This window comes from Dunckerocampus dactyliophorus, chromosome 9 (genome assembly GCF_027744805.1).
Source record: "Dunckerocampus dactyliophorus isolate RoL2022-P2 chromosome 9, RoL_Ddac_1.1, whole genome shotgun sequence".
Lineage (NCBI taxonomy): Eukaryota > Metazoa > Chordata > Actinopteri > Syngnathiformes > Syngnathidae > Dunckerocampus > Dunckerocampus dactyliophorus.
The window spans coordinates 5,971,553-5,984,884 of record NC_072827.1 but is presented as its reverse complement, the minus strand read 5'-3'; the positions used below and the strand labels follow the sequence as shown (position 1 = coordinate 5,984,884).

The following is a 13,332-nucleotide window of genomic DNA, read 5'->3' as shown; positions in this document are numbered from 1 at the left end:
TAGAGTGTGTTGTATTGAACGTGGTTGCCACTGTGTGCTAGCTACATAATAGCGAGTGAAAGGAATTCTAACGACTGCTTCTTGAGAATACCACAGTAAAAGAAGAAGAAGAATTCTGGGTAATTACCACCTACCAATTCAAACTGCCTGCCGAAGGAAACTTAGACAAAGTTGGAGACTGGACTTTAAGGTAAGAATAAAGTTAATGTTCATGATTTAGTTGGTACTAGTGATGGGTAGATTACCGGCACACTACCCAAACCATCGACACTGTGCCGCTGTGTCGCTCAATAATAATAATAAAGGGTGCGCATCGATGCCTTGGCACATCGGACACATCAATTTCTCTGGAGGTTCATAATGGATGGGGTGCTTTTTTTTAACGTATCGGACATTTAACCTGGGCCACACGGTGGTCTAGTGGTTAGCACGTTGGCCAATACAGGAACAGCCTGGAGATCGGGAAGACCTGGATTCGATTCTCCCCTGGGCATTTCTGTGTGGAGTTTGCATGTTCTCCCCGTGTGCGCGTGGGTTTTCTCCGGGCACTCCGGCTTCCTCCCACATTCCCAAAAACATGCAGGTGAGGTTAATTGGAGACTCTAAATTGCCCATAGGTATGAATGTGAGTGTGAATGATTGTTTGTCTATATGTGCCCTGCGATTGGCTGGCGACCAGTCCAGGGTGTACCCCGCCTGTCGCCCGAAGTCAGCTGGGATAGGCTCCAGCATGCCCCCGCGACCCTAATGAGGATGAAGCGGTATAGAAAATGGATGGATGGATGGATGGACATTTAACCTGCAGAAAATAAAAACAATTTAACCTAAGAGTCACTGAAATGCAGAAGCAATTTGTTAGCAAGAGGAGATGAATTGTTTCAGGGGAAAATATGACACACAGAATTAAAGGAAATAAAAGCATGGCTTTTTTGGCTTACTTATAATGGCTTATTTGCCGATAAAAGATCTAAATGGTCTCACACGGCGGAAATGTTTTTTTCTCCATGTCTCCATTTCGTACTGGATTAAATGGAAGAATTGTGCTTCAATGGATTTTATCTTATTGCAGAGTTGTTGCACCCCGATCCAGGGAGGACTGGGACCAAAAAAAGCCCTGGACTTTTTCCCCCAAATAGGCCCACCCACCAACCGGGGCCCGCCGGGGTCGAAGGGGTTCTATATGGTTTTGAAATAGGTTCCAGGCCAATGCATTAATTAACTGCGGCGCATAAAGAAATTTTGCGGTCATTTACCGTGTCTCCTTATTTTTAATGTAGCCTATTTGTCAAATTAACTGCGTGTTTCTTTTGAGGGCAATAAGCCATTATTTATCATAACAGCGCAAATCAAATAAGTAGAAGCTGATAATGATAATGACAGAATGTAGGCCTACTGTATGTTTGATTGACAAATGATCGTTACAGCGCCATCTGCTGGTAGGCCTAGTTGTTAGACTGTTAGACAGGGCCGGTCGACCGAAAAAAAAAAAAAAAAAAAAAGACCAATTATCGGCCGTAGACTGGACGGCCAGAACTCACAGATTACCAGTCCGTCCCTGCCCTGATCACAGAAGTCAGACTCCCTTCCTCATAAACCTCTGTTGCCAAGAAAAATAGCTATTGGCTGACTTACAAAGATGACATCATGGGCTAATTTACATATAATTTCCATATGACGCTGTAACAGATGCTGTAGTAAAAAAGCATAACCTCATAGGAGAGACAAAAAACAGTAATTACATTTAGAACTACAAATAAACTTGATTCTTGTTTGTTAATATAAAATTGGCCATCACTTCATCAAAATCAAACAATTTTAATATTTTATCTCTTTTTTTCATCTCAAAGTCAATAATTACATCCGGACTCGCCTCCAGCCTCCACCTTTTATCTTGCAGTTGTAATGAGTAGTAATTTAATGAAGATTTAAAAACATGTACTTTTTAGATCCTGCTCTGTAAAAACAGGGCGAGATCCACCCCCGCGGAATCGCACCACACATATGAGTGATTCATGGATACGTAGAGCTCCACTATGCCGCGGAAGCCGACTGTGCACTGATGGCTTGTGACTGCTTTGGGGTGGCGCGGACCTTTCAGCAGCACTGGGGGGCATACATTTTCAAGTGTAGTTAACGGGGTGAAATACTATTTATCCCCTCTAACTTGATCTGTGATTTATGAAACTAACCCTGATTCACAAGTTTTGTCCTGTATGATCACAAACATGTGCAGAATAAAGCACATATGATGTTAGTACATCACCTGAGAATGGGGATGGGGGTGGGGTGGGGGTGACATTTATGCAGCAGACACAGTCAGGCAGGTTGAAATAATGTGTGCACACCTCATAACATGTTCTGGTCGATAGCCTGTTGACAATTTCTGAAAAAATACTATGATGTTGCTCAAGATGACCAACAGAAGGCAGATTTTAAAAAAACACGAAATATAAACATAATACCCTGTGGAAAGGAATGTGAGTTACAGTACAGTGCCAACTGTTGTTGGCAGTACTGTATCATCTATATCTGTATCAGACTATAATTGGAGTGGAAAAGGGGAAACTGAGTCTGGCAGTGTGCTCAAATGCTCACATACTGTAGATTACAGTACCTAAAGGTTAAATTACAGCGTGTTTGAATCTAGTGCAGTGTATTTAGCCTATGTTTAATTAGCAAGCTGATCTCCAATCTACACTTTATTTAGGTAGAAATGTCACATATTACAATGCCAAACATCTTTAACAATCGAAGCATGATCGTGGCAATCCACATTTTCTTTTTTAATAAGCTAGGACAACGTCTAAGCAAGGAAACTCAGCTCCACGCTCCTGCAGTTGTGCGCTGTCTCACGGCAGGGGATACTCTTTATATCGAGGATACCTACTTTGGCACGACACCGGGATCAATAATGCCCAAGTGAATTGTTGTTACACAGGAAACAATACCCTTTTCTAACCGTGGTAACAGACAAAAAGCTACAGCATTTTTTTTTTAACTTTTCAAAACTAATCGTCCTCTGTGCAGTATGACTTACATCAAAGGTTGCCAAAGCGGGGTACGCCAATTGTCATAGAGGGTACGTAAATAACTATGAAAAACAATTAGCGCCCAACACTCACAATTACGAGTGTGCGTGAATGCACCACAGTGCAAAGCACACAGTCAGACTGAAAAGAAGGAAGGAGACAGCATGAAGTTGTTGATTGCTCTGTGAGAGTTATATGAACTAATACGTAAGTTGGATGATTATATTGTGCATTAAGAGTGTTTAATCTTGAAGACTTCATTTATTTAGGCGTTCCAATCCCTGCATTGTGAAAACCTGTCAATGTATGTGCATGTCAACATGAGAGAGTGGAGATTCCCCCGAAAATGAGGCTTTATCGCTGCTTGTATGTGTTCTTGTACTTTGGACTTTGTACTTTATCATGTTTGCTAAACCTTCCCTTTCACTTTGCTATCAAATTAATATGCAGACTTAAATCATAGCAATTGCAAGTGGACAAAAGTAAAGATTCAAAGTTCAACCCATTCAAACGGGAGGATCCAAACACCCGGCTAAAATAAAAGATATGTTATCAATTTATCAATGTTCATGTAAAACTTTTATCAAAATTTTACCATGCAGAATATACATTTTTGAACCAGAATTACTTAATTTGCTATGCCGCTTCTCCTCATTAGGGTTGCGGGGGCATGCTGGCGTCTATGCCAGCTGACTTCGGGCGACAGGCGGGGTACACCCTGGACTGGTCGCCAGCCAATCACAGGGCTCATATAGACAAACAACCATTCACACATTGAATTGAATTGACCTATGCACAAGTTAGACAATTTAGAGTCGACAATTAACCTCACATGCATGTTTTTGGAATGTGGGAGGAAACCTTAGTACCCGGAGAAAACCTGCGCACGCATGGGGAGTACATGCAAACTCCCCACAGAAATGCCCAAGGGAGAAACGAACCCAGTTCTTCCCGATCTCCAGACTGTGACTGTGTGGCCAACATGCTAACCACTAGACCACCATGCGGCATAAAATTAGTTAATCATGTTAAATATTTCAAGTTAATGAAGATTTTAAAAAAAGGTTTATGTTTATTAAGTGTGCAGGAGTAGGCTTCAAGTCAAATGTCTGAAGGGGAACCACTGACTTTCATTGATCTCTATGAGCATCTGGCAGCTAGGCAGGAGCGCAGGGACCATCTACAAATGTCTATATTGAGAAGAAACAATAAACGACCATTCAGTTATTTCACTGTGTTGTGTAGTGCCACCGAAATCACCTCACATATTAACTGCATCCTCCTGGTTATACTACAAGACTTAGTTTGGGGAAAAGGCGCTTTCACTTAGTTTTTAGCAATTTTATTGGGAATAGAATTCAATAAATTCACTTCAGTGAAGAGTAGTGCCACCAAACTCACCTCACACATCAGTGACCTGCTCCAGGTTATACTACAGCAATTAGTTTGAGAAAATGTCAGGCGAACCACACTGTCAGGATTCAGTGTTTTTTTTTTCTTTTTTTTTTTTTACTCAAATCATCATAAAAATCATACAGAAAGTACATACACACAGTTCAGTCGCTAATGTTGATATTTGAAGTTAATATTTTCAGCTTGCCTCCCTGACTGGATGTCACTGTTCCAACTAGACCCCGACCAATACAGGATTTTTTTGGGCCTATGGCGATTGGAGGCTGAAAGAAGCCACTCTATCCATTTATCTATCCATCCATACCGGCTGATATATGAAATAAGAGCATAGATATACACAGGATATATACTGTACATGAACATAAATTCTTAAAATATCCAAAATTGGATTTAACACAACTGGTGACTCCGTCGTTTTGCTTTGAGACTTCAACGCCCATGTGGGCAATGACAGTGTGACCTGGAGGGGCGTGATTGGGAGGAACGGCCTCCCCGATCTGAACCTGTGCGGTGTGTTGTTGTTGAACATCTGTGCGAACCACAGTTTGTCCATCACAAACACCATGTTCGAACATAAGGATGTCCATAAGTGCACATGGCACCAGGACACCCTAGGCCGCAGGTCTATGATCGACTTAGTAGTCTGGACAGTCTTAGTAGCATGTTCTGGACACGGGGGTAAAGAGAGGGGCTGAGCTGTCAACTGATCACCACCTGGTGATGAGCTGGATTATATGGCGGGGGAGGATGCCGGACAGACCCGGGAGACCCAAACATGTAGTAAGAGTGTGCTGGGAACGTTTGGCAGAGTCTCCTGTTCGTCGAGTCTTCAGCTCTCACCTCCGGCAGAGCTTCGCCTGCATCCCGGTGGAGGACAAGGATATTGAGTCAGAATGGGCTCTATTCCGTGCCTCCATTGCTGAGGCAGCCGATCGGAGCTGCGGCCGTAAGGTGGTAGGTGCCTGTCATGGCGGTAAGCCCCGAACCCGATGGTGGACACCAGAGGTCAGGGCTGCCATCAAGCTGAAGAAGGAGTCTTATCGAGCATGGATGGCTTGTGGGACTCCTGAAGCAGCTGATAGGTACCGGCAGGCCAAGCGGCACGCGACTTCGGCGGTGGTTGAGGCAAAAACACGGGTGTGGGGGGAGTTCGGTGAGGCTATGGAACACGACTTTCGGTTGGCCTCGAAGAGGTTCTGGCAAACCGTCCGGCACCTCAGAAAGGGGAAGCAGTGCCCGGTCCACACTGTTTACACTGTTTATAACCTTAACATTTTTTTGCACACTTGTTTTCAGTACATCTTCATTATGTTCATAAGCCCGAAATAAGACCTGACCTCGACTGAGGATATAGTTGGGCGGTGGAAGGAATACTTTGAGGCCCTTCTCAATCCCACTGACATACCTTCCATAGAGGAAGCAGAGGCTGAGGACACGAACGTGGACAGTTCCATCACCGTGGCTGGGGTATCTGGGGTAGTCAAAACGCTCCCCAGTGGCAAAGCTCTGGGGGTGGACGAGTTTCGCCCTGAATTCCTCAAGGCTCTGGATGTTGAGGGACTGTCTTGGCTGACACGTCTCTTCAACATTGCGTGGAAGTCGGGAACAGTACCTCTGGATTGGCAGACTAGGGTGGTGGTCCCCCTTTTCAAGAAGGGTGACCGGAGGGTGTGTTCCAACTACAGGGGCATCACACTCCTCAGCCTCCCTGGGAAAGTCTATTCCAGGGTGCTGGAGAGAAGGGTAGGACAGTTAGTCGAACCTCGGCTACAGGAATTGCAATGTGGTTTTCGTCCTGGTCGCGGAACACTGGACCAGCTCTACACCCTTGCAAGGGTACTGGAGGGTACTTGGGAGTTTGCCCAACCGGTCTACATGTGCTTTGTGGACCTGGAAAAGGCATTCGACCGTGTCCCTTGCGGTGTCCTGTGGGGGGTGCTCCGGGAGTATGGGATTGTTGGCGCGCTACTACGTGCCATTCGGTCCTTGTACAATCGGAGCAGGTGCCTGGTTCGCATTGCCAGCAGTAAGTCAAGCCCGTTTCCGGTGAACGTTGGCCTCCACCAAGGCTGCCCTTTGTCACCGATTCTGTTCATAATTTTCATAATTTTCATGGACAGAATTTCTAGGCGCAGCCAAGGTGTCGAGGGAGTCCAGTTCGGGGGCCTTAGGATCTCGTCTCTGCTATTTGCGGATGACGTGGTCCTGATGGCCTCATCGGGCTGCAGCGTTTACTGGGACGGTTTGCATCTGAGTGTGAAGCTTCTGGGATGAGACTCAGCACCTCCAAATCTGAGGCCATGTTTCTCAGTCGGAAAAGGGTGGATTGCTCTCTCCGGGTTGGGAATGAGGTCCTGCCCCAGGTGGAGGAGTTCAAGTATCTCGGGGTCTTGTTCTTGAGTGAGGGAAGGTTGGAGCGTGAGGTCGATAGGCGGATTGGCGCAGCGTCTGCCGTAATGCGGTCGCTGTACCAGACTGTCGTGGTAAAGAGAGAGCTGAGCCGGAAGGCAAAGCTCTCAGTTTACCGTTCGATCTATGTTCCTACCCTCACCTATGGTCATGAGATTTGGGTCATGACCGAAAGAACGAGATCGCGGATACAAGCGGCTGAAATTAGTTTTCTTCGTAGGGTGGCGGGACTCACCCTAAGAGATAGGGTGAGGAGCTCGGTCATCCGGGAGGAGCTCAGACTAGAGCCGCTGCTCCTTCACATCGAGAGGAGCCAGCTGAGGTGGCTCGGGCATCTAGTCCGGATGCCTCCCGGACGCCTCCCTAGTGAGGTGTTTCGGGCATGCCCAACCGGGAGAATGCCCCGGGGAAGACCTCGGACACGCTGGAGGGATTATGTCTCACATCTGGCCTGGGAACGCCTTGGTGTCCTCCCGGCGGAGCTGGAGGAGGTAGTCGGGGAACGGGAAGTCTAGGCTTCCCTACTAAGACTGCTGCCCTCGTGACCCGGACCCGGATAAGCGGAGGAAAATGGAATGGAATGGATTTAACACAAAGAAGCAGAACACCAGTAAATGAAAATAAGGAAGTTTAATTCGTAGCACTGTCAACATAAGAACATGCCTCTTTGTCATTTACTTTTAGGTGTTGCCACAAGTTTGTTGTGTTCTTTGCTTTGCTGGTGCTGGAGTCCTGAGTCCTCACAGCTTCATAGTCCAAGTGAGGAGATGAGAAAGGCAGAGCCACAGCCCCCCTCTGTTAAAGAGGAAGAGGAGGAGCCACAGCCCCCCTCTGTTAAAGAGGAAGAGGAGGAGCCACAGCCCCCCTCTGTTAAAGAGGAAGAGGAGGAGCCACAGTCCCCCTCTGTTAAAGAGGAAGAGGAGGAGCCACAGCCCCCCTATATTAAAGAGGAGGAGGAAGAACTCTCGATCACTCAGGACAAAGAGCATCTTCTAAGACCAGACGAGGATGATCTCACCAGGTTGCCACTGACTGGTGTCTCTGTGAAGACCGAAGACCATGAAGACAAACCACCTGAGTCCTCACAGCTTCATCATAGTCCAAGTGAGGAGATGAGAGAGGCGGTGCCTTCATGCGGCAGCTCACTGCAACACATGACAACAGAAGCTGATGGAGACCACCTCTTCGCTCCACTGTCAGATAGTGACGACACAACGTCACACTCTCCTGAAGATGAAGACAGCAACTACAACCAAGAATCTCTGAGCAGCGATACAGACTGTGAAGGTGATTTGACGACTCACACTGGCAACAAACACTCTGAAAGCTCTAAAAAGAAGACAGGTAAACGTTTTAACTGCTTAGTTTGTGATAAAAGATTTTCTTATAAGAGTCATTTGGCTGGGCACATGAGAACACACACAGGAGAAAAACCTTTTAGTTGCTCGGAATGTGGTAAATGTTTCACACTAAAGATAAACGTGCAATCACATATGAGAACGCACACAGGAGAAAAACCTTTTACTTGCTTAGACTGTAGTAAACGCTTCACTCGAAAGTCACACATGCAATTACACATGAGAACGCACACAGGAGAAAAACCTTTTAGTTGCTCAGATTGTAGTAGACGCTTCACTTTAAAGACACACATGCAAAGACACATGAAATTACACACAGGAGAACAACCTTTTAGTTGCTCAGACTGTGGTAAACGCTTCACTCAAAAGACAAACATGCAATTACACATGAGAACACACACAGGAGAAAAAACATTTTTTTGCTTAGATTGTGGTGACACATTTTCTTGGAAGTCCTCTTTGAAAAGACACATGCAGAGTCACTGATAGTATACTGCTGTTCAATAAACACATCTTGTTTTTATTAATGTGCAAAAGAAAGACATGGTGACTGCAGTGGTTTCATTTGTAGTTAACGGTGTTTTATTTGACTTTATGTTGTCATCACTAAATGCTGTACCTGATGAAGTCGCTTCCTGTTCAATTACTTCCAGATTCGGTCTGTAAAGTAGTGATTTGATTCCCTTTACTGACTTGAGTTCTTATGATTCACTCATTGGTGCACCGACCACTTTTTGAAGGATTTTGGTGAGAGCAAAACAGTATTTTTTTGCTCTTATTTTCTTATTTTGCAGTGTTGATTTAATTTTGCTCAAAGAATTGTATGTAATAAAAGGGATTCATATTATTTTGTTGATATTGTTGTATTACATATTGATGAAATGTTCATAAACAAGTGTATTGACACAATTTTATTTTCCAAAAAATGTTGTCAGGTATTTTATTCTGATTAGAATCAGGATAACGAAATTACAAGCAAACTGGCAAATTACATTTTATTGAAAATTTTAACTAAAAAGTACTTTATCTGGATCAATATCACAGGCCTGTAACCAGATATTTTTCGGGGTGGGTTAAAAAAATCTTTTTTTTTTTTTTATTTTATTTTTTCCAAAATCTGAGTGAACGGACCTTTTGCGAGGAGGGTGTGCAGAGCAGGGGAAATTTTGCATTTGGAGCCTGAAAAAACAGTTTTCTGATGCATATTTTGGACAGACATAACAACAATGTTATTTCCTCCAAATTACAAGTTTAAGGGCAAAATGACAACATCAGGCTTGCCCTATTTAGATAAGTTAATGAGTTTACTGTGCGACTGAGCATGCCATGGCTTCAGTGGTGGATGCTATTTACACAGGCCTACACTATATGAATCACTACAAAGTGTTTCAGCCTTACCTATCACAAATTCAGCATCATCTTTCTTGGATGTGTCGTGGAAAATATGTCCACCACTTCCTCCAGGTTGATAACCTTTTTGTCGTGAATGTGCCAGCGAGGTCAGCCGCTGTTGCGTCATACTGGCCCTCATGTCGGTGTTCACACGCTTCAAGGTACTGGCACTTGGCTCACATTGACACCATGTTACTGGGATGGTACAGGCCAACTGAAGGAGGACCCTGATGTTGGGGAAGTGAACGGGACTGCACACCTTGATAACAACTTTTTTTTTTTTAACCAAGCGGACCTTTGGTCGCCCGCGGGTGGGTTCGTTCGAACCCCCCCCGGTTAAAGCCCGATCACACCCTCCGAACTTTGCTTTAGTGTTCCTTGAACGGAGGCCGAATTTCGACAATGCTTGTCACCGCGCACAAAATGGGGAAAAAAAATCGAAAACGCGGGCGTTGTCCTAGCAGTGCACCGCTGAAGCCGGCGTTGCTTTAGGGTTGGTTTAACGGTAGCGAATGTTGGTTTAGCGGTGACGCGGGCGTTGATAGAGCGGCGTTGTGCGCATGTGGGCGTTGGCTCGGCGGGAGTTTGAAGTTGGTTTAACGGCGTACCGCTTTTGACTACGGAGCTGAACGGATCGCTTTGATAGAAGTTCTGATAGATTTTTGATAGAAGTCGATAGTTGAAGTTCATCATGACACATGGACAAAAGAAGAGGAAGGCTGGAGAAGGAAAGGCAGCAGCCTCCAAGAAGATGAACCAATATGCAAAATTTACCTTATGTATTTTACTTCAACATTTTTAATTTATTATTCCATTGCTATATTTTGCAGAGACCAGTCAGGCCATACCAGACGCCACTGCTACCACAGCCCAGGCAGGGGCAGCTGCTGATGAAGGTAATCACCAATGAAAATGTTTGAAATTTAATAATAATAATAACCATAATCTTTCTTTCACGTTGACATTGCTCATTTATTATTCATTTGTTATATTTTGCAGACTTTGATGATGAGCCCGAGGAGGTCTTGACACAGGACCAGCCTGACAATGAGGAGCAACCCCCAGGTGATGACCAACCTGAGAAGGGCCGTGCTGCTGGTGCTGAAGGTAATTGTAATGTGATGAATGCAATGAAAAATCAATACAAATTGATCTAAATAATATATGTTTCATTTATACATTTATTATTTTTATTCAATTGTTATATTTTTCAGACTCTGTCTCTCAGCACCCACACTTGGAGAGGGACGATGAACAGCGTCAGCCTCAGAAGAAGTCTCGCCGCAAGGCCCTCCTGCTCGACAATGACACTCAGGAGCAACTCTTCGAGTGGGTCCGGGAGCACGAACTTTTGTGGAGGAAGGGGGCCACCGACTACAAGAATACAAAGAAGAAGACGGAGCTTTGGACCAGGAAGGCAAGAGAGCTGGACATTGAGGAGGGAGCTAAAGCTCTCAGGACATGGTGGAAGTCAGTCCGGGACCTCTACACTAAGCTTCTCTCCAAGAAGTCTGGCCAGGCTGCACCGAACTTGACAGACAGAGAACTGTTCGTCCAGAGGAACTGCGCCTTTCTACACAAGGAGGTGAAGCCCAGGAAAGGTCAGCCACTTAGAAGCATACCCCTCACACAGGAACCTGTAGCCAGCCAGCCTCCAGCAGCTCAGCCCTCGGCGTCGGCCAGCACCTCTCGCCAGCCTTCCCGCGACGTCGAGGAACAGGAAGAGGACGAGGGCTCACTCTCGCTCATTGAAACTCAAGCGGCAGTCACGAGGTCCATGGGCACCCCCTCACCAGCTCCCTCCTCCACCACCACCAGACCACGCCGTGCCGCCACCAGAGCTGAGCCTGAAGACTCCCCTGCGATGCTGGAGATAAGGGATTGTATGAAGGCCACCAACGCCCTCATGGAGAGACTGGTCCAAGCCCAAGAGATCAGCCATGCAAGGCAGCCCTTCATCACGTACATGTCCCAGTCTCTCCAACGACTACCTGAGGCCCAGTACCAGCTCACAGTGGAGAGAATGACGGCCATCCTCCACGAGATGCAGCAACCCATCCCCCACCCCCTTCCTCCAGCTCCACCACGTCCAGCATCAGTACTTTCACCCACACTCGCATTCTACCAGCAGCCGCATTACTTCCAGCCCCAGCCTCAGCATCACGGCTTCCAGCAGGAGCCTCTCGACTTCCAGCAACAGTCTCAGCCTCAGCATCAGCCTCAGCACGTCCAGCAATTGACACCCAGAGTCAGCCAGCCATCCTCCACCCCAAGGAGCTCCAACGAAGGACTCATGTTGTCAGACATGCCGAACTTTTCCTCCATTAACCACACCAACATGAGCGCTGTCAGCGAGGGGGGGATTCTCCAGGACCTCCAGAGGCAGGAGATGAACGCTCCACCCATACCAATCACCACCTCACCACCACTACTTGCAGAGATGAGGGCCACCACCGAGGAGAATTGAGACTGCTTGTGATGTGTTGAAGGGACTGCTCAGACATTTCATGTGATTTTTGTTTAAGGGATGAGCTGGTCAGCTGTTTTGATGTTTCCTGTTTGTTTGCATGTGCACTTGTGTGTTTGGGTGGTCTGTAGTAAACTGCATTTTTATTAAACTATTCTTGACTACTTTATTTACTTAATAATGAAAATAAAACTTTGGAGATAGAAACCTTCAAGTATTAAACAAGACATGTTTTAAATATGAAGTGCTTTTATTAATGTAATATGACTTTAAGAATGAATCGTATCACAAGTTTCTTTAATAATCTCTCATAACATTTCAAACAAACACAAGCACAATTTGTTCATTGCATTTCCAATACTGGGGCCCCATTAATGTTCAAGTTCCTTTAACAATGTCAAATAACATGTACAATGCACAAGTGTCTCCTCAGTGTTCTGCACAGTGTTCAGTTGATAGCCACCATTCTCTCCTGCCAGTCCACACTGATCCTGCTGGGGAGTTGCACCAACGCTTGAGTAGGTTTCGCTGCCTCTTCCCATCACGTGAGGCTGTGTTGGGGCCTTGCACAATGATAGTGTCCTCCAAGTTCCTCCATGCCCCAGGCTGCATGTTCCCATCTGGTTGTACACGGTCCACAAGTCTGTTCTGGAGCACTGGGTAGCGGGTGCGCATCAGGTTGTGGAGGATGCAGCAAGATTCCACGATGGTTCTGACAGTTTCATGGTGATGTTGCATGGTGTTGAGCAGAATCTGGAACCTATTGGCCAAGATGCCGAAAGAGTTCTCCACGACCCGTCTTGCCCTCGAGAGCCAATAGTTGAAGATGCGCTCTTCCTGGGTGAGGTTTCTGGTGCTGTACGGCGTCATGAGGTAGGTCCGCAGTGAGAAGGCGTCATCCCCGATGATGAAATAAGGCACATCCTGACTGTCATTGGGTAGGGGGTCTGGCTGAGGAAAGCCATGAATCCTGTTCTGGTTGAGCCCACGATGGAGATCACTTTCGTTGTAGATCTGAGCGTCTGAGGATGAGCCATTGCCTGAGATGTCAATGTAGGTGAACTTGTAGTCCGCATCGACCATGGCAAATAGGATCACGCTGTAAAACCCTTTGTAGTTGTAGAATTCTAAGCAAGAGTTAGGAGGAGCTTTACAGGCCACGTGCTTGCCTTTCAATGGCACCAACTGTGTGGAGGAAGTTCCATCTCTGGAGAAGTTCAGCCAGGTCTCTCCATCCTTGTTCAGTTGTTGGGCAAAACAAGAG

General features: G+C 46.0%; 1 protein-coding gene across 3 annotated transcripts; it reads left to right on the top strand.

Moving 5' to 3' along the window:
• Positions 1-12,222, top strand: LOC129188209 (cilia- and flagella-associated protein 251-like). 3 transcript variants are annotated; one of them, XM_054788404.1, is made up of 5 exons: positions 1-190; positions 7,536-8,195; positions 10,432-10,497; positions 10,601-10,708; positions 10,816-12,222. In XM_054788404.1, exons 2-5 carry the CDS (start codon positions 7,619-7,621, stop codon positions 12,066-12,068), a joined length of 2,004 nt encoding a protein of 667 aa, XP_054644379.1. In that variant the 5' UTR covers positions 1-190; positions 7,536-7,618; the 3' UTR covers positions 12,069-12,222. The 3 variants fall into 3 exon arrangements, with proteins under 3 accessions (XP_054644379.1, XP_054644376.1, XP_054644377.1); XM_054788401.1 differs by lacking the exon at positions 1-190 and adding an exon at positions 6,300-7,461; XM_054788402.1 differs by lacking the exon at positions 1-190 and adding an exon at positions 7,240-7,461 and having other exon boundaries at positions 7,536-8,138.
• Positions 12,223-13,332: the final 1,110 nt, after the last annotated feature.